Source organism: Trichoplusia ni, chromosome 15 (genome assembly GCF_003590095.1).
Source record: "Trichoplusia ni isolate ovarian cell line Hi5 chromosome 15, tn1, whole genome shotgun sequence".
NCBI lineage: Eukaryota > Metazoa > Arthropoda > Insecta > Lepidoptera > Noctuidae > Trichoplusia > Trichoplusia ni.
Window position 1 is genome coordinate 6,061,386 of NC_039492.1, and position 21,819 is coordinate 6,083,204.

Sequence of the window (21,819 nt, forward strand, 5' to 3'; positions counted from 1 at the left end):
AGAGGGACTTCCTAAAGTAATAGGTATTACTGCGGATGTGGAGTAGAGAAGACGCTCTACGTCAAGTCAGCTGTCTCGCTTTCACAGTTGTCATAATATTACTTTATCATGTGGTGGTAAAACCCTACCTTCTAAGTATCATCCCTTGATATACTTTGTCAATCTTAAGATAGTAATTTTTTTACGCCACAATTAATTCCAATTTCCCCACGTTTTTATACACTCACTTTCTTGCTTGTTGTCGTTCCGCTTGGATTTTTGTAACTGAATTTTGCGGCACTTCCCGATAACCTAGCAGCCTGAAATTTTCAGGGTAGCTTCAAACCCAATGACAATGCAATTTACAATTAATTATAAAAACGGCAGGACCGATATTAATAAAATTTTAGATAGTTTAAAAACGTGGGTGCTTAGATTTTTTTTAAACTATTTTTTTTTTGGATTTCTGTCTTCTCTTTTGTAGAGTCCATCCATGTGAATCTATGCATTTCCAAAAAATCTACCCACAGTTTGACCAGAGTCAAATTCTTCATTCTGGCTAACTTGCATTGACCTAGGCCTGTAGATAATATATTATGTGTCGGCGACCGCCAACGTCCAGTTGATCCGAATCAACTTAAAGTATCTTGTCAGTAAGGAACATTCCCAGATAGTTTAAATGTAATTTCTATTCCAATGCTATGTACAATTGTCTAGATCCTCGGTTAAAAAAAAAAAAACAGAAAAGGTTAAAATAAAACATGCAGCTCAAAGTCTTCCAATACGTCTGTCCATCTTAGACCGTTCAACGTGGATACGTGATTACTTAACTGATAACACTGATTATTGATTAATTGAGTTTCCAAGACGTCGATGTTAAATTAGAGTGTTGGACAAGATAATTATTATAGTTACAGCATCAAAGTCATCTTAAAGATCTCTCGTATACTATCTTATTCTGTACTCGAGCATAATGTAGCGTGTAATTGAAATAATTTTAATCCCGAAGACATTTACGATCGATAACGATAACATTTACGATATGCTTGAGTAAAATATTTATTTAACTTTATGTTTGCAAATTCTAAGATTTTCTTGGGAGGAATTACGTCACTTATGGCGGCAATATTAGAACTTAAAGCCCACCAAAACTTTTAAGACACGCGTACAGACAAAGATTTTAGAATTAATTGAATTGCTGTTTTGGTATATTTTGGCATTTTTGGCATATTTAAATTGTTATACCAAGTTTACTTACTGCTCAATCCAACAGGAAAATATTTGAAGACAAAATTTCATAATTTGATCACTGGCAAATTTTAGTCTTCAGCGACTGGGATTTAATATATAAGACCTATTAAAGTATGTAGTTTATTACTTGCTTAATGGTGTTTTGCAAACTAATGCCGAGAATACTCAAGAGCTTTTAAATTACTTTGAATAAAATATTATGCAGCACTTGCCAGCTTGCGAACATTATTAAACATATCGGCACTTCATATATTTATCCCCCGATGACCCGAAGCGCCTTACCGCAAACAGGACCGGTCTTAGAGTAGACACATTACATCTACAGGATGCTATATAAAAGCAAACATTTCAACATTTTGAAAAACAAGGTCGTTTCTGAATTAAGTCTTAACTTAGCCAAATCGTTAGCATTCACTATTAATTACCCACTCAACAATAATCAACTCATTATTACCATCTATTAATTTCACGGTTGGAAGTATAAAGGACTTCATCTTTTCAACACTAACAAAGCTTGTCGCAATCGGGTCACGGGTTTACTCTAAGCTGTCCAATTTATTTAATTTACGTACGGTACTAGTATTTGTTATGTAAACTGAGTGTCGTATCCGGCTTCGACCTCCAGAAGGTCTTTGGGTTCTGTATGGTATAGAGGTGCGGCGAAGCGGGTGGGTCTTCTCTGATATTGGAAGTGAAAGTGAATGAATGTCGGAGGCTTAATTAGAGAGGAGAGCTGCGGCTGCGTCAGTCCCTCCGACACCGCCGCACTGTACACCTGTGCACCGCGTACACTGCCGCACGCGCCGCCACTACCGCTAGTCCGCTAGTCCGCACGCAAGCGCATCATCCGACTCCGTTCGACATTATCTCAAAGGTACGCGCGCCTTTATCGCCGCTATATTTCAAGTGAAAATTACATTTTACTCAATGTGTGTGGTTATTATTCCCATTACTTTGTTACCGTCACTCTTTACCTTATAAGATGAATACGACCAAAATTTCTAACCCGTCATAGTGAAATCGTGTTTTTCGCGCTTTGTGGAAAACATTTTTATTGGACCGTTAATTTTATGATCAGTATTAACTTAGATGATTAACAAGTGTCAATTTGAAAAAAAGCTTTGGGCTTTTAATATTGTTCCTGTTTGAAAATAAACAGATCCTTCACTGACGAAAATACAATTTGAATTAATTTAGTTTAAATTCAACATACTATTGATAAAGTTATTTAATTTTAATTATAAATCTCTTATATAAAACCTAGTCAATTACAAAAAAAGAGTCGTCGAAAAAAGCTTTTAAAACCTGTCTCCAATCTCGACAGCTTACTTTTCATTTTACGACAGGTGTCTAACTCACAGTCATTCATGTTTGTCAAACTTCAGTTACATAAGACCTTTTTATTTCTTATGCACAAATAAGCTTCGTGACATGAAACGAACGACGCTTTCCGTTACCATAAAATGCGTCCCAAATCGCCGATTTCTCGCACTGAGTAGCTTTTCACGCAAACATTTAAACTGCAGCAAGGAGGTCAGCGAGGCGGGTTTTGCTTTCACAAATACAACAAAATAAATTCATCTCACGTATCGATTGTCCTCGAGCATTCGTGCTCTGCATAACTAAAAGAAAGCGAACTTGCAATACGGCCTCACCCGTGACCACTTTCGTCAAAACGAGCGCCCGACAACGATGTCAGTACCAACAGCTGAGTGTCGGGCCGAGAAACGTCTGCGGCCACACCTACCCGATGGACCGCATCGTGCGCATAAACACGAAATACCCGACAACACCTTTATTTCTTGTATACACCGATTTTGACATTAAGTATCCTGTCGCTTGGTTTTATGTTACTTACAAATTATTGTTTGTTGTTGAACAGATGAGCCGGCACGTGTGCCTCGCGGCCGTCGCCTTTTTGGCCGCCCTCTGCGTCGCTGATGCCCAAAGACGCCTGGCTCTACCAGACCCCAGGAGTTGCGCTAACCGTAAGTACATCATATACTCAAGGGAATTAAGTTGAGAATGGCGAATTAGCTTCTCCTTTGTCAACTTAATTCCCTTCCCAGCGACACAGCTGGCATTCCCTTTGCTTTAGACTGTAAATGTAGAGCCAAAACAGAAAGGTTCACGAAGTTTTTCTGAAGACCTGGAGCGTCGCTTAAACAATAGGATTAGAACTTGCAACCTTTCTCCCCTTCAAACTCTTTTCAAGGTACCAACTTATAAGTAAGAAGCACCATGAAAAAGCCGTTTATTTGAAACTGTTTTCCTGAAATATAGAGTTACCAAATACCTTAGGTACATTTATTCATTTGTTTCTGTTATATTTGAATGCAATCGGAAATTAAAATTCTCTGATGTCGGAAATAAATTGCAAGACGTCCGATCCGACCCGATCCGTATCTATGAACATTAAAATACCGTTAAAAATGATCATAAGTAGGCTATAACATATTGCAACTCACGCATCTCGGTAACGCATTCTTGGTTTAGAAGTAAATGCAATGCAACACAGAATTACTGCCGGCAACGGACACTATACACTATACTACACACTAGGAATAATTAAATATTTATAATTCATAACGACATGAATATTAAATCGTGAAAAGGGGATTAGTATAACACTTATAATAAATAAAGCTTCTAAGCTAGAAAGTTGCCTAAATGCAAAACTCAATTGCATTCTCTTTCCGGCGGAAAAATAAAAGTGTCTTTTGACTCGTCAAACGTAAAAATTACAGCTCAATAAACAATACAAATGTTGAAGTCAGCTACCGTGAATGCACTAAATAAATCGCATAGACTATACAAACAGTTCTAGACATCGATAATGTAACAACATGACCGTGCTAGTAATCTCTTTAGAAACAGGTTACTAAGGCAATGAACTAGCAAAGTGTATATTATTATAAAGATTACTTAGCTACGTCATTTTCCATTTGATTACATCGCTTTCATCTCAGATAGAAGTTAACAAATCGACCAAAACATTCTTCAATAGGCCGGTGTTTACGTTAAAAAAAATAAAGTTTTACGGTTTAAAATTTGGACATTCTCCGTCCTTAAATGCCTGCAATGAAGGTTTTTCAAAATCGTTTTAAGAACACACACAACTTGTATGCGTCAGTTGTTTGCCTTCGATGTAATGGTACTCCATAAACGAAGTGATTTCTTAGGTCAGTAGGTGTCAACTGATCTAGGTCTCTTAATAAGTCCATCTTCTGTGTACATCCATAAAAGCACATACAGGGGCTGCATGCCGATACGGCTTTTCCTTGAACACACAAGCCAAGTTTTTTCTTAACATAATATGATTTTACGGGTTGGTCTGCTTCGTTTGTTGGGAAGAGTACACGAACAGGTAGTCCTTATGGGAAATCCGTGTATATTTCGCAACACAGAGCCCGCATTGAAGGCGCGGCGCGTCCCGTGTCATTTGGGAGCGCACTGTAACACAATCGAACCATGTATTCATGGCGTACTCTCTCACAAAGCGAACAAAGATTCTTTGTGTTAGTTTTATGCGACTACGTAATATGTACATACTTACTCGAAAATTTCAGAGATGATCATTCCGCCAAATATTTAGTTAAACTTTCTTTGTGATTCTTGTGTGAGTATGGGATTGTTGAGATATCTGCAAAGGAAAAACAGCAGGTGCGGTGCGGGCCAACTGGGATTTGAACCCGCAACATTTTTTACCTATCTGCAAACAAATAGCCCACGGTTCAGATAGATATGCAATAAATAATCATAGGTAATTTGCATGTCCACAATAATGAATATTTTAGCAATAAAATGAAATGAGAAGTTAAAACTTAGGTTTCTTTTACGACTTTCTCTAAAGAAATGCGAAATACTTGATAAATCGCTTGTTGTCTTGTTACACACATAGTTGAACAGTAATTAGATAGATTTCTGTGCATACTATATAGATAAACACGGATCTATTGTTCAAGACAAAGTGAAGTCGTAGTTTTGAAGATTTCTTACAGTTCGCCAAAACACGAATTACATCATTGCACGTGCTGTACAAGAGGTAAAAACTTTAGAAGCATTTATCAATAAGCACATCTATTAATTTATCTATTCACGCTCAGCCGTTCACTGTTACGTAAGTGGCATTCCTAAAATTACGTTCTTTACGGAAGATACGTAAATAGTTCCGGTATACCAACATAACAAGTTGAATGATTCTGTGTCAATATGACCAACGCGAATTTTTATTTGGTGAGTAATTAAGCATGTGAAAATAAACACAGACTTTCTAGTTACGAAAGAATTGCTTGATTTAACGTTGTGACGATGGGTTTGTTTTGATTGCACACTTTGTTGATAATGTCTCGTATTAAAGCGAGAGTTACCTGCACCACTTACTTAATGTGTTTATTAGCATACATATTGTCGACTTCATTCTAATTTGGTAACTAATTAAAAAGGCGGTTTTTCTCTTTATGGACTTAATTTTGCGGAGTTGAAAACCTCTCTGGATATGACTACATTACAAATTATTTACATTACGAAGTGATTACCTGAGTCAATGGCTTATGAACAAAAGGTCGATTAAATAAATTGCTGAAATGATGTACCCACGATGTACCTATATACCTATTTGGCAATATGTAATTGTGCTTGCAAATTATTTATCACACGCTAAAATGTAATCAGCGTGTTAAATTGCAAGGTACGAGTATGTATACGTATTCGGTTAGATTTAGGATCAGACACAAAAAAGTTTCGAACAAAAATGAGTTTGCATTCAGGTTAATTTCTAAATTTCACGAACGTTTCTTATATGATCCCATTAGCGTGGATACTGTAGATCGTTATCAGTTCGTACAAAACATGAAGTCATTCACGAAACTTATTTGATCATGGTGTCTCAGATGACTATAGACTAATATAGATTTACCGCAACGCTTGTGTGAATCAGGACAACGTGCGGTGTTGTGCAAACGACAAACTTGTGAACGACAAGGCGTTTCAGATGAACAGCACCAGCATTTCGAAATGCTAAGTAACCACCTAGATCTGTCGTCATCGGGTTTTCAATAGTTGACATGCTTTTGTATGAAGTACGTAGTGGTTTTGTGACTTACATCCACACACGACACATAGGTACCTACCTAGTGTTGCACAATTACAACTTTTCCTGACGCAAGTTTGTTTTCGAACTTACAAAAGACCCTACGTACCAACCATCTGTTTTGAGTCTACGAATAAGACAGTCATTCAAATCTTGTTTTCTTCCGCACAGGTGTTCGTCACTCAACTTACCGCGACGGCCGAGGAGTCCTCCACTCGTACTTCTTCAGTTGGGAACATGCCCCCACTCGTAACCTGGAGGTCGACTGGTTGGACGCCAGGAACATCTGCCGTCGCCACTGCATGGACGCCGTTTCACTAGAGACCCCACAGGTATGACCTTAACAATAATACGTTAGCAAACTCGACGTACATTCAATTTGTAAGGTCTAAATACATGACCGGGGCAAAGTGTAGATCTATTGCATGATATCTCAGCGAATGTAGGTGAACCTTGAGATAATCATCTTTATTATACGTAGCTACATGTGGTCATTTAACACTTAAGTAGGTCAGTCGTGATGATGCGTCTTCTTAGCCGCCATGATCCATCTGCAAATTATATCGCCAGAGCATTCGTTAGCATCAAGGAGTAATTTTATTTTGAATGGCAATTTATATTTCGTAAGGATTAAGTGTTCTATCTAGTATCTTCTGTGGGAACTTGTTGCTCAATGATGAAACTGAGAACACGTTACTACGCATCTCCTAATAAATGATGCAGGTACATATTGCTAGCCTAATGATAGTGTAGCGCCAACACTTGGTTTTAACATTTCGGATTTCAGTTAAATATAGTCAAGACAAATTTAAGAAACAGTAGGACGTCCTAAAAATAAAAAAAAAACAAGATGCATTTGTAGACGTGAAGACTATAGGTAATTATTTACAAACGAATAGGTCCTAATCTAAACATACATTGTTTTAATAGCGGCCTATTGTTAACATTCATCCGGGTAACTCATCAATGGAAAATACGTAAGTTTTCTCTAAACATTTCCTGTCGGTCGTAAGATGGCAACGAACGCGGCTGCCTATTGTTACGAAAGTCTTTTCCATAGTTTTCTTTGGTTGGTTTTTGTGTCTGATTATGCCTATAGAATTCTGCAAAATACACAAACTTCCTAGAGTGACTTGAATCATTATATCGCGCTCATCAATATTCATGAGGATAGATTGATTCGATTTGTAGAGCGTTGAAGACGTCGCGTGAAAGGGGTGCAACGGCCGAGTGCGTCACGTCGGCTCCGCGGAGGTGCTCGCTCGCAAGTGGCACGTGGCACAAATTCCTCCCGCAGCCGTGTTGCCCACTTCGAGTGCCGGACGTACGCGACGGACGTGGACTTCCCGCTGACACCATGCCTTACTATCAAACCCTCGAACATACCTTAGTACACCATTGTTTATGGAATCAATGTCACTTAAGCACGCATATAGTCACATACCGATTTGTTGTCGTGAAACAGAAACACTAGTTGCAAGTCATTGACCGCGGCCGTGACACTTGTAGATCCTTTTTATGTAGATAAACTTAATGTAAGTGGGCGATTGCGAGCTTTCCTCGGCGGTCAAAGAAATTTGAGGCAAACACTTTATGTATTTATGTCATGTAATTAAGAATGCGGATGTAATTTTTAAGTGCGGGTTTTATAATTATCCTTAAATATTTTTTTAAGGTTTTATAAAAATAACTGTAGCACTTGCTAAAATATACGTAGATCACTCACTTCTCATTTTATGACTGACTTCGGTTTTAGCTAATTAATAGTTATCTCGTAACTTTTGACATAAAAATTCCATATGTGTCAATTCATTTACTTTCAATTTTTATTTTTTTAGGAGAACGAATTCGTGAAGCAAAGGATCGCTCGCGGTAACGTCCGCTACATCTGGACTTCTGGTCGCAAATGCAACTTCGCCGGCTGCGACCGCGCTGACCTGCAGCCCCCGAACGTGAACGGCTGGTTCTGGTCCGGATCCGGCGCTAAGATCGGGCCCACCACCCAGCGTAACACCGGCGACTGGTCCTACACTGGTGGATACGGACAAGCCCAGCCCGACAACCGCGAAGCTGCTCAGGTCAGTACATCGACAGTGAACTTCAATTCTCTCATTAAACTGTACATGGAAAAGGAGAAACTTCTTAAATAACAGCATAAATAAATATGACCGGAGTATACTTAAATAGTTTAATGAGTAAACTTGTATGTTTGCCACACAGGGTAACGACGAGTCCTGCCTGGCCATCCTCAACAACTTCTACAACGACGGCGTGAAGTGGCACGACGTGGCCTGCCACCACGTCAAGCCCTTCGTGTGCGAGGACAGCGACGAGCTCCTCAACTTCGTGCGCTCGCGCAACCCCGGCCTCCGCCTATGAAACCTCTAACACATCGCACTTTCGCCCTCTAGTACTTTAGATGGCTGACATTGTACAAAACCAAGTGTCTTATATTAAGTTATTTATTAAATTAACAAATTGTTCACAATTTGGATATTTTAATCAATATTAGCCATAACTACATCTTCGAATCGACTGTGACAAAATCAAGATCATCTGCTGTCGAACTCCATGGATATTTGATACCTTGAAATGGAAAGAAGGACAATGAGAAGCAAGATCCTGTTCGTCAGTCATCATCTAAACTACATGCTATCATTATATTCTAGTAATTTATAAATTGTAAAAAGTATTTTGCACAAATAGGATTAACATTTAAGTGTTAGATTAAATAAAAACAATATTTGTTTACAAAATGTTTTTTTATTCAATCATACAAATGTATATAAGTCCACACTTAAAATTGATATCAATATCTTACCAAATTTAATAAAACATTAAAAGATAAAACCAGTGAAAGTACATAACTGAACATAAGAAAGAATTAAAACTTAAATACAAACATTTTAAGAGAAACTTAATAAACAGTTATTCAAGATTATAAATTTAAAAACCTTATTGGTACAGATTGGGGTCACATAATTTTCAAAAACACCAAAAAGAACTGAAGGTAACGCAGTATTAATATAATATATATCCATAATTACTAGCAACGTTAAATACGTATAATGAAACATGAATTTCTATAAGGATATGAAAGTCAAACTAACAATTTGGTCAAGTTTACCAAACAAAGTGCTGAAACATTAAGCATATCTAAATTGGCTAACGAAACTCACAACGTAGAGAAATTATAGCTACCATTTATACAGTTTGGCAGTTTACATTATATTCGAACTCAACTTCAACACAAAACAAAAAAAAAAGATAGGTAAGGTACCCCATATTTTCTGCAAGCAAATAAATACCTACCATAACACAGTATTTACAATTTCTATAGAACTAAATATTATTAACACCGAAATTACTATGCTAAGAAGAATAATTGAGTTAGTAAAAACAGTTCCAGTTCCAGTAACTTTCAACCTTCTTACAAGTGCTCCAACTTGCAATGCGTGAGAAGTATTCATTATTTCAAACCATTGAAGAATAGTTGAAGATTAGCTTACATTATTTGTCATGGTTGCATCAACAAAATATTTTAAATTTACATGGCCTTGAAAAAATGTTTTGTTAGGACTCGATGGTGTCATATATTTTTTTCAATTGATAAAATAATTGCAATAGTTAAATGTAGAAGCTGGGATTAAAACAAAAATAAAAAAAAACGTCATGATGTAAACACTCCCAACTTTTATGTCGTTTTCAGAAAGCTTTATAATCTTTCTTCATCATTTTTCTATGGAATTGACCTCATTTCACTTAAGCATCAATATTCCTCTAGTTCTTTGGTTATCTCGCATTGTCAGTGGGATTTGAGACTTGTTTACAACCAAAATACATGTCAAGATATCATCAAAGTAAAAAAAACCTGTTGTTCCGTGTAGTCAGTCACCTTATAACCTAGAAACTGGCAATCAGAGAGGTGATATCAATGTCGATTGTACTTTAAGATTAATGTTTAAAGTGAACTTCATAATGAAACCTTTAATAAATAAAGTTCCAAAAAACTAGCATGCAAAGATGTGATTGTTATATTTTTTATCTATCTGCCTGGCAAAGATTCAAGCAGGCATTATTTCAATCTAAGCTTAACTTATAACTTTAGTTTGTAGGGACTTACGAGTTTTTATTCCCTACTATGCTTGTATAATACTACAAAAAACTAACGAGACAATTCCTTATAGTAATTAAAAAAAGATTGAATAAATATTAAAGTAAGTAAACACTTCATTCAAAAATGTACATACATCAATAAAACTTACTCTATACATTATAATTATCCTGTTCAATTGGTACATAGAAATAGTAACAATTCCAATTAACATTCAAGATATTTTCGTCTGTCCGCTCTCATACCATAATTAACAAACACAGGCTCACTAGTATTTCGTTAAAAAGCACTTAATTTCAGTCAGTCAGCAAGGCAAACTAACAAATGCCTTGCATTTCGTAACATTACGACTTATTGCAAAACGAACATTATGTTCTAAAGAGATAGTAATATTCTCGTCAGAAAATCGTCCAACCTTGCATTAACATTCACAATTTGCAAAATCACAATCTATCATTAAAAATGATTTCGTTTTCACATAAAATATACTCGACCCATTAGGCGTCGTACAGATTCTTAAAATATGTGCACTTGTATAATTAGTAGGATGTTAGTTAACCTAGTTATATAAAAAGCCATAGCAAACTGGTTTTCGAGCATAACTTGGTACACCATATTATGATTTTTTAGTTTTCTAACTGCTGGACGTTTCTGCACCGTCAATTCGTCGCCTAAAGAAATCCAGAAGTACTGGTTATATTCAAGTAACAATTAAATCTAAAATGCGTGTTCCTTACTGCTAGCTATCGGTGAGTGTGGTGCTAGGACGCCAAGCAGTTGACGTCATCGAGTATGGCAGCGAGCAGCGGCTTGTCCCGCAGCGCCCCGGCGAGCTCGGCGCGGTCCCAGTGCAGGCGCAGGCGGCGGGCGCGCGCGCCCCGCCCCGCGCCGCCCGACACGCGCAGCGCGCCGCGCGCCTCCAGCAGCCCGCACGCCGCGCTCATCTCGCACATGTCTAGCGGCAGGATGTTGCGCGCTGCCGCCACCCTGCATGCAAAATATACTGCGTTAATACATTCTACTTTCATTCAATTTGAGTTAATTTTTTTACCGTTTTCATACTGCTTACTTTTTGTAAACATCATGTAGTTTCCCCATAACGATTTCTTTAATTTTCCCTTTGGTCAACATTAGCATTAAGCTACATAATATCAGTTTCTGTTGCAGCGGGAAGCCGTCTTCGACATCCGATTCTATTTTTTTAGAACCGCCGTACACCTCGTTTAGTACCTCCAGTACTTGTTTTAGCTCGACTGTTACTGTGGAGTCTTGCATCATGTTGTCAATTGACTTATTTTCAGAAAATTTGGTTCTCTTCGCAAGTTCTATAACTCTGCGTCCAATATCTAGAGCTCTTCTCATATCTCCTGAGATAGCGGCAATTTTAGCTGCAAAAGAAAAAAACAGTTATAGTTACATCACATATCTAGCTGAAAGTTAATAACAATCAGAAAGAAATAGCATCGTGGAGTTTAATTTACCTGCGAGCATTTGCAAAGCTACAGGTGAAAACACGTTGCTTTTGTCCTCACTAGCCAATACTGTAGTAAATATATTGATAATCTGTTCTTTGGTATAGGGCGCGAAGTGTAGTGTGACGGGGCGTAAGGAGCAACGCGCCTGCAGCCGCGGCAGAGTCCGCTCAGTCAGGTCAAGTGCGTTGGCGATCCCGATTAGTACTATACGCGAGTTCGCCATTGCTGGCCACTCAAATATTGTGTACAGAACTGATTGGCGCTTGCTATCTAACTGGTCTATCTCGTCTAAAACTAGTAGTCTGAAAAATAAAGTTTCAACATTATGACAAATATTAAAGTATTAACATAAGCTAGTCTCAAAAAAAACTTTTAGATTCTTCATTCATCGACTCCTTCACGATTTCACAAATTAAGTTGTAAGTATGTTAATTTAAAATAAAAATTGATCTTTTATTACTAACATCATTTTATGCTTCTTATTCAAATATTTTTCTATCGCGTTACAACAAGCCTTTTCCGTAGATCCTGAAGTGGGCACCTGGAGCTCTTTACATATTCTGTTGTAGATACTAGCTGCTGACTTCATCATAGTGCAGTTAACATACACTTGTTTAAATCCGTCTTGAAACTGAAAATAACATTTAAAACGTTACAGATACATCAAGTCATGTGTGCGCCACGGTATGTTATGTGTGCCATTGACACCGATTATCAATTAAGACGTAGATGTCCCAGTTTATTTTCAAGTGTTACCAACAAATAGCGCCTTACGCAAAGAGTCGCATTGACTATACTGCACTACTTCACTAACACTAATTTTCTCAATTACTTTTATTTGTAATGGGAAATTTCATTCAGTTTGCACAATCTCAAGTGTGAACCGTTTCTAGAAGAGAGACACAACTTAATGCTTTTTAGAGTGTATTCGATTTCGCTTTTATAACCATCCACTAAACAAAGAGATGTGCCACATATTTTTAAATAATGGTAAAGACATGACTTTGCTTTTTCCACTCACCTTAGGTAGTTGCAAAATATACGACAAGCTCGCAGTTTTTCCCGTGCCCGGCTGTCCAGAAACATACAACGAAGCTGATTGCTCCTTCTCAAGATGTTCGCTTAACAAATTATCTAAAAATTCGATCTCTTTCTCTCGGCTTGTAAGGGGTTTTAAACATACCTCTTCACTGTAACAATAAAGCAAAAATACATGAGCAAAATTTGTAACTCTTGTTCCTTTTCGTGTTTCTCTGAGAAATTTAATCTTTTCGTCACGGGAGATTCCACTATCATTTCAGTCACTTGTCCTAAGAGGTGCTCGAACCCGTGACACGTCACGTCCTTGTGACCAATACCATTCGGCTATCGATAGTCAAAAAATATAATTCCTTTTACGTGTATCACATATCTATTGGCATATAAAAAAGCAAATGCTTCAAAAGGATATTACATTCTGATTACTTTAAGTGGGTTTTAGTACAATCAAAATTACCTGTTCTTCTTTGCCAAAAGTTTAGCAGCCGAAACTTCTTTTCTTGATACTTTCACAGGGATGTCGTCTGAAAACATTGGTTAGAAGTTACTTGATTATGAAATAGTTTCGATAAAAACAGCGACAGAAGACTTGACAAACAAGAAAAAGAAGACAAGACTGTCTCTTGATTTTTTTTTGGACTCCTAATCAAACTTTGAATAATCTTACTTATTATCATTGTATGGATTTTTTCAACTAAAATTTTACGGAAAGACTCTCACCATCATCAACACATTTCTTCAGATCATCGTCTACATGTCTCTTCAAATTTCGGCTGGATTTCTTAATATTTAAAGTATTTTTATTTTCGTTTGAAACCTCATCTTCATCGTCCACATAAACTTTCTTACGGGGCTTAAATGGAATAGTAACTTGAACACTGGTCATCTGTGAAAAAAAAACGTCTTATAAGTAACTGTATTCCGCCAGATACTCATTTATAAATGTTTTTTCATGAAATAGGAGTAGGATATCTACCTTTTCCAAAATTATATTTTGTATGTACATGTCCGTTCGAAATATCAGGGTTAAATAAAAGTAAATTTATCATGGTCTTATATTTATTTAAAAAATGACAACACTTTAACATTCGGCTTAAACGTACTGCATTATAATTAATATCAGCTAAGTATTAAAAAATAGATATCATCATAAACTACATTAAGTTACTTTGAATTCTGTCCTTAAAAAAAAACCTTTGAAGATACAAAAATTTTGGCTTCTGCCCCTGCTTGATGTGACAATTTTAATATCACATTTATTTTAATGATGTCCAACTAATCAAGATAACACAAGCAGACAAAACATTTGACTATGATTGGATGGACTTGCTGTAATATGTTATAGGGTTTTGTATACTTTGCATAAAGAATAAACTTTGAGTAAACTTAATCTTATAGGTTGAATTCACAAACCAATTTCAGCTTAACTTAAAATGATAACTTAAAATCTTAGCATGAATGATCTAGTATGACCTAGCTAATTCATTCTTCTCTTTTGCTGCAGAATCAGTTATCAGAAGCAATTCTGCTTAACTGTAAGTACTTCTTATACAGAGTGTCATATGTCTACTCTGCCAAGTCACAATGTTAGACACCATAAACAAACAGAATATACACAAATAACCAAATAATATAAGTCCCAAAAACCACAATAATATTTTAACATAATCACATTTTATTAGAAATCAAATACTTATAAAATTATGCTTAGTTTTGGTTAAACAAAAAAATGATGATGTACATAACCATCAAAACAAATTGGCTTTATTTTATAAAATAAAAAATATTATATTTTTGCTCCAATTGCTGATATTTTTTTGTTTCAATCACAATAATTTGATTTGATAACACGTTGCATGAGATTAAACGATAATAATTAAAATATTGTATTAAATAAGTTAAAATTGAATAATACATTTAAAAAAGTATTGAGAATCACCATGCATGACCAGCATTCAACCTTGGCATTAATCACATACAAAACATTTTTCACAATGTTGCCTATCTCACAAACATACGAAATTATATATTAAAATACCTTAACAAACTAAAAAAACCTTATTATTTCATGTACTGTCTTTAAGAAAAATACATTTCGTATTTAAAAATAATGAATGCCTCACAATTAAACATTGCCTAGGAGTCCTGACCCTTATATAATATTTTGCACCCTTTTTTATTAGTTTTTAAAAACACTACTGCTTGTCCTTATTGTTAAAGTCATTTTGATTCTGATGTGCCATATTAGTCGACATAGTCTTAATTAAATCGAGTTGTCGTTGAGCTTTAAGCCAAGCATTCATTTCCATCTGATGCCTAAGGAGTACATGGTGATGTGGAATAAGTTGTGGGCGTGTCTGCGACATGAGGTACTCTGCAGAAGCATTCATGGAAGGATTTGATTTCATAGAAGGGGCTAGGGGTTGTCTTAAACCTGTCATTTTGCCTGCGGAGGGAACAGGCTTCAATCCTGACTTTGAAGGCCCTGGTGAAGATTTTGATGGATCATTGTTTGGAGAATTTATATTGGGGATTTGAGTACTAGTGATTTGATTTGACTGGTTTATATTTTGTTCTAAGCCAGAACTACCAGCTTGTTTTTCTTCAGCTATAACTAACTTAGGCGAGGAACTTGGTGAACGCGTTTGTGATCTAGGTGAGGGTTGGGTTGCTCCGGGAGAAGCATGAGGATTCATTTGGTAACCAGGAGATGACACAGAGGGACTTCCACTGTTTGAAGGCTTCATCAGGTTTGACTTGTTACTAGGAACTTCCTGCCTATTAGGCATCTGGGAACCACTTGGGCTTCCTTTATCCATTTTCAATTGATTTATATTAGCAGCAGATGGAATTCTTAATGGACTGACACCTGAAGTTAAGGGCCTATTTGTCATACTACTAGGAAAGGAGTTGTTTTGGGCCATGGTAAGGGGCAAACCTTTTGCAGGTAAATTTTGCTTCTTGGCTAAGTTATCTATGGACTGCATTGTTTCAAAGGCTTTATGGAAGGTTGGTTGTTGTGCCAGATGGGTTTGCATATTATGAGGTGTAGAAAGATCAAGGGCAGCATTTGGTTTATTTTCTAGGACAGGCATGTTGTTTGGAACAGTCTTGTTGGCTGCATTGCCAGGCTTATTAGCTGCGTTTAATGACTTAGGAGTAGCAGGCATAAGCTTGGGTACTTGAGCTTTATTTTTTGGTAATTTTGACTTCTTATCAGTTTGCAAGCTTTGCAACTGTTGTTCAAATGTTTGTTGAAAAGTTATGGGAGCTGAGAAATTACCACTTTGTTTTCCTAGTTTTGTATCAGAAATTGGTTTTAAGTTAGGAACAGGACCTTTTGCAGAGGTTTCTGAAGATTTACCTGGTGTTTTGGATTGTGTTGCAGAGCCCTCTGCTTTACCAAGTTGATTACCAGACTTGTTATCATTAGCATCAGATTTTTGTTTTTTAGGGTCAGTATCTGGAAGCTTTAAGATTTCTATATAGTTATGGACTGGAGGACTTGGAACTTTATGCGTGGCATTACTAGCTCCAGTTAGGTTTTTATTCACCATATTCTTTTTAGGATCTGGAGTTGCGGTTTCACCAGGATTACGCGGATCTAACTTTTGATCTGTTAATGTAATAGACAATGATGATGGTATATTAATTTTACATGAGTCAAATAAGGATTTTAAAGGATCACCAGATGGAGTTGTAGGTGTGCTTGGTGCACCAAGTGAAGATTTCACTTGAGATAATATTTTACTTCTATCTATTGTTGGGTCACTGTTGTTAGCTAAGAGATCCATTCTGACTTTATTAACTTGTTGTCCTTTGTTTTGAGATGATTGAGACATAGGAACACTAGGTTTTAAATCAGGCATCTTTTTCAGAGGAGGCTTTTGTACTTCAGGAGTCTTTGCATTTGCTGTAGCCCCTTCAGGTTTGGGCAATTGTAGTTTTAGAGGTGAAATTGTTTTCTGTGCTGCTGTAGGTGCTGGCATTGACCCTGGAATGTCATGGGGTGGTTTTCTTTTAGGTGATGAAGTGTTTTGAGGTCCTGAAACAGTCCTTTTCACTCCAGGTCCATCTTGTTTGGAAGGAACTACTTGCTGTCTGATGTCTTTAGTAGGAACTGCCACATTAGATGGTAAATTATGAACAGCTGCTGGGATTGGTTGAGAGCTCTTAGATGCTCCTTCACTTTCTTTTCCCTTTGGTATAGTTTCACCAACTTTATTCAAATTAGGTGATGGTGAATTGGAGACCCCAGGGGCAACAGATAAGTTTGTAATTTTACTCTTTTCAAGTTCAATTTTCACTTTCTTTAAATCTGGAGCATGAGGCGATGATTGGTGTTTCCTTTTCACTGGTTCATTTGGTTTTTCATCATCAGCTTTATTTGATTTGGACTGACTTTTAGATGGAGACTCATTTGTTGCAGCCTGCTCATCTGATTTTACAGGTGAAGACTTTAGTGGCAACATACTTTTTGCTGTCAGTTCAAAAGAATTTAAAAACTGTGACTTTTCAACTTCATCATCATTCTTTTTAGGAGACATACAGGAATTTTTATTAAGATTCAATTTATCAGCCATTTCTTTACTGTGTTGTCCTGCACTGTCATGTTTCTTTGATATATCACTTGCTTGCTTACCAACATCTTCTGGCATTGGGCTGTCAGTTCCAGAAGAAGCTTCAGATTGGTCATTTAAATGTGGAGCAGGACTACCAGCATTAGGATCTTCTGTTGAACCTGGACTTGACTTTCTATCTCTAAAGTGACATGATGCAGATCCTTTTCTGTTAATCTCAAACAATCTGTTTCTAATAGCTACATAATCTGTTATTTGGTAGAAAAATCTCATTGGTTCATTGCGTTTCCAATTGTATATGTAAGCTATGTCCATTAGGGTATAATAATCTGGTAAAGGAACTCTTTTGTACAAGATGTCAATAGCAAATTGACCACTGTCAATATCAAATTTCATACTTAAAAATTTCTTCAGATGATTAATATTTACAACAGCAGGACATTGCAGGAACCTTCTAGATGTTGCTGATAAAGGCTGAGGCTCATTGCTGTCAGAGGACTTACTAGATATGCTATCAGTGTCAGTAGCATCAGAATATTCCAATGAGAAGGAAATCACATCTTCTGGGCTAAATATTATCCTTTCTGTATCTTCACCCCTCTGTTCAGGAGTGGCTGAAGCAGCTGGGCCAGGTCTCGAAGAATAAAATTGTTGACGCCGTTCCATTTCCTTTTGGAAAAGTCCTGGTACCAGTTTGTACACAATGTCTTGAAGTGCTTTGTCAAGTTTGATATTTGGCTTGGCTGCATTGATCATCATTTCACAAACGGGGCAATAACTTTTCGCTTTCAAATGTTTTATAATGCAGCTTCGGCAAAAGGAGTGTAAACATTCTACAATCGTTGTTGCATCTATGTAATATCCCCGACATAAAGGGCATGTTATGTGCTCGTTGACTTCGCCTATTAGAGTTCTCTGAGGCACCACTGCAGCACTATTTTGCTCGGCCATTTTTACCACTTTTTTATCGGGTTGTTTATTAGAAGTAACCATTTTTATGTTAAAGCGTTACTATAAAAATAATGTATGAGCACACGTAGCTGTTAACAAAACAGCTAATGAACAAACCATAATTTCACACATTTGTTGATATTTCACTGTCAAATCATAAACATAAGGCGTTTAATTGTTACAAAACATATTTCTAAATGAATACAATCAATAAAACTATGAAGATTCAGAATAAACGTAGACGACTCAACTTCACTTCGTCAATCGCCATGAAAACTGATGATGTTGGCAGCACTGCTTTATTTACTTTTGTAGTACAATAAAAACCTAATTCACATAATATCTAAAACTTTAAATTATTAAAACATGATCCACAAGTTACTTACCCTGTTTGTGTTGTGTGATAGAAATAATTGAGATGTGTCAGACGAATAAATCTCGATTTATCACTTTTGGCGCGAATACGTGAAGAGACCTGTCTGTCCACGAAATGTCAAAATGAATTTTGTGTTATTTCGTTGTTAAGTTGGCTAGACTTAATCTAAGAAGACACTTAATATTGCCAGATACTTTTTTTTTAATACATTTTGGTTTTATTATTATTTTTAGAAACATCCAAATTTACTAACATCACATTACATTAATTGCGTCGTCACGGTAGACCACTTAGTCAATCACACTGTTACATCTTTTATTCTTGTATCTATCTTTTATTACCTCATAAGCTACTTTTACCTGAGTGCGTTAAAAAGCGTTAAGCCGCTTTTCAGCCAACTAAACCTTTTCCACAAATATAAAATGCTAACACTAAAATGTTAGTTCTCATAGACGTATTTTAGTTTCAAGTAAAAATATTATTAGATATGGTAGAAGCGGGAAAAGAACCGAAATGAATGATTTCCAAGAATTAGTAATAAATTACAAAGTTATTTCATTTTATTTTTTGGTAGTAGCAACACCAAACAAATTGTCAAGTGTCGACATTGGAAGCAAAATTCCTTCTTTTCATTCAACGGAGTCTCGAGCACAGACCGAAATCTTCATCGTGGAAATTTAAATCAATCACGAACTCCTTTTCGAGGAGGAAAGTTTAACTCTTTCCTACTTTAACATGAGAGCCAAGGTATACAATTATTTGTGATTTAAAACTATTATTTTAATAAAAGTTTTAGAAATCAAGTACGTCTGAACCGCGTTATGAGTTGTGGTGTATTCAAAGTGTATTTATTAATTGTTTCAGTGGCGTAAGAAGCGCATGCGAAGGCTAAAGCGCAAAAGGAGGAAGATGCGTGCGAGGTCCAAGTAAAATGGTAAGTTATTGTGAATTATATTATCAGCGTGTTAGTCTAAAACAAGGTTTTTTTTCTACAGTACCGGTACTTGCAGTCCCCATAACCTTACATCTGTTTGGTTAGATACTACCTCATTTTATTATCATATTGTGTCCCTGAATGGCTTTGATTGAACTTAATCGTACTAGTTAATAACTTAAAATTTCAGCCTAACTAACCTTTAAAATACTCGTGGCACATTTATCTTCAAATTTTTAATGTAAGATAACAGGCACTTACCCAAACCTTCCGTGCAGACCCATGCTTTGTTGTCATGTTTTCTAGATCTCTAATTATACCTAAGAATATCTTATAGACCGACAAGATTGCTTTTATATTTATTACTCTTATAAATTCATGGGAAAAGGTGTATACCAGCCATGTGTAATATAATAATGAAAAATCGAGCACATGGCTTATATTAAATTTGTTAAACATGTGCACTGTTTTCAAATTAAGAACTAGATTTACTAACCTTCACCTCATTGTTATGATCTGAACTCACAGAATATAACCTTATGTGGTTATTGTCTTTTATTTAAATGTTTTAGATTATTTATAAATGAAAACAATAATCACCAATTTAGATACCTAATTACTTAAATAACATTTTTTTATGCCTGAGTTATGCCACAAAATTAATAGCTCAATGCTATTAATCTATACTTGTTCTTTTGTGTTGATGGCAGGCCTGAATCACATTATCAGTACATTAATAAATGTTTGGTTTGCAGATCAAAAAATATTGTGATTCTGTAATAAAGAAAATTAAGTAAATATGTCATTGATCCCTCTGAGGCAGTTGTTATCTTTAATAAGACTAACATAAAGAATCAGAGGGAAGATTAATTTTGCTTACTCCACCCTTGTGATAGTAAATTGTATCTCAGGGACTAATATAAAGCATACAAACAATCCCATTTTCATAATCCAGTGCTTATCAATTCTTAATGATAGGAATTCAAATATTGTGTACTAACTTTTTTTATTTTGTTACAGGTACACATATGTGGACTTAGTTATAAGCTAATGCTGCTAGTGTATCAATAAAACACAAAAAAATCATTCCTGTTTTTGTTTTATCACATCACCCTTCCTTTCTGTCAACAGCATTCACCCGACTCGACTCTAAAGCCTCAAACAAGCTAACTAATGACAATTCTTTCTATGAAATGATGTTAAGAAAGTATGCCCCTGTGTCATGTATGCTAGATCAATGGCTGTTGCCAACAGCATTGCACATCGAATATCTAAAACGCCGAGAACATAATAATTTGAAATTCAGGAGGTAGCACAACACTCACGGTCAATCCGATGAATTTGCAAATCTGGTGTTGGGAAAATGCTCTAATTCAATTGCCACTTTTGCAACACTATACTATATAAGAGTTTGACTGTTAGAGTTTTTTAATTATCTGTACCAACTGAAAGAGCCATATGATCTCCATTTTCACAGGTAAGGTAAAACACTGCAAAATAATCTAGGTGTCTTTTTTCGGAAGGCTAGACTAGACAGAAAGAGGAGTAACCCTCCTTTACCTAAACAATGAATTAAAATTTTCACAGATGAAGATGTTATTGTATTTGTTACCGCTCAACAAATATCTACTTGAAATAAAGATCCGAGTTTGTAACGTTACTTGTCATCAATTTGTTGGTTTAAAGGAAAAACTATCTGGTGACAATCAATTTATGGGTTGATGTTTACTTGTCACCCAACCGATATAATATATTTCTTTCGCCTACTTGTGCGGAACCTGATTCGCAATTTCGCACATGAACGGTGTGTTGGTCTAGTAGTTAGTGACCTTGACTGCAGAGGTCGTGGGTTCGATTCTCATCCAGGACAAATAATTTAGCGATGTGAACATGATTATTTGTTCTGTGCCTGGGTGTAATTTATTTATATAACATGTAAGTTCGTACCTACCTATTTATAAATCTATTATAAGTAAGTTTATCAGCTGTTGTCGAGTCATAAGCTTTGCTTAGTTTGCGACTAGATGAA

General features: G+C 36.2%; 2 protein-coding genes and 1 long non-coding RNA gene across 3 annotated transcripts; 2 read left to right on the forward strand and 1 right to left on the reverse strand.

Moving 5' to 3' along the window:
* Nucleotides 1-1,356: 1,356 nt before the first annotated feature.
* On the forward strand, nt 1,357-9,078 carry LOC113501020. Its single transcript, XM_026881996.1, has 5 exons — nt 1,357-2,104; nt 3,113-3,218; nt 6,494-6,654; nt 8,161-8,400; nt 8,543-9,078. The coding sequence occupies exons 2-5, from the start codon at nt 3,113-3,115 to the stop codon at nt 8,699-8,701; spliced, it is 666 nt and encodes a 221-aa protein (XP_026737797.1). The 5' UTR covers nt 1,357-2,104; the 3' UTR covers nt 8,702-9,078.
* Nucleotides 9,066-18,853, reverse strand: LOC113501397 (polycomb group protein Psc-like). Its single transcript, XM_026882528.1, has 9 exons — nt 15,146-18,853; nt 14,696-14,711; nt 13,670-13,835; nt 13,407-13,473; nt 12,933-13,101; nt 12,376-12,542; nt 11,918-12,213; nt 11,506-11,824; nt 9,066-11,423 (listed from the first exon to the last, which is right to left on the reverse strand). The coding sequence occupies exons 1-9, from the start codon at nt 18,520-18,522 to the stop codon at nt 11,198-11,200; spliced, it is 4,803 nt and encodes a 1,600-aa protein (XP_026738329.1). The 5' UTR covers nt 18,523-18,853; the 3' UTR covers nt 9,066-11,197.
* A 621-nt stretch (nt 18,854-19,474) lies between these two features.
* Nucleotides 19,475-20,876, forward strand: LOC113501026. Its single transcript, XR_003401249.1, has 3 exons — nt 19,475-19,603; nt 19,721-19,790; nt 20,811-20,876. It is a non-coding gene; the product is annotated as an uncharacterized LOC113501026 (long non-coding RNA).
* The last annotated feature ends 943 nt before the right edge of the window (nt 20,877-21,819 follow it).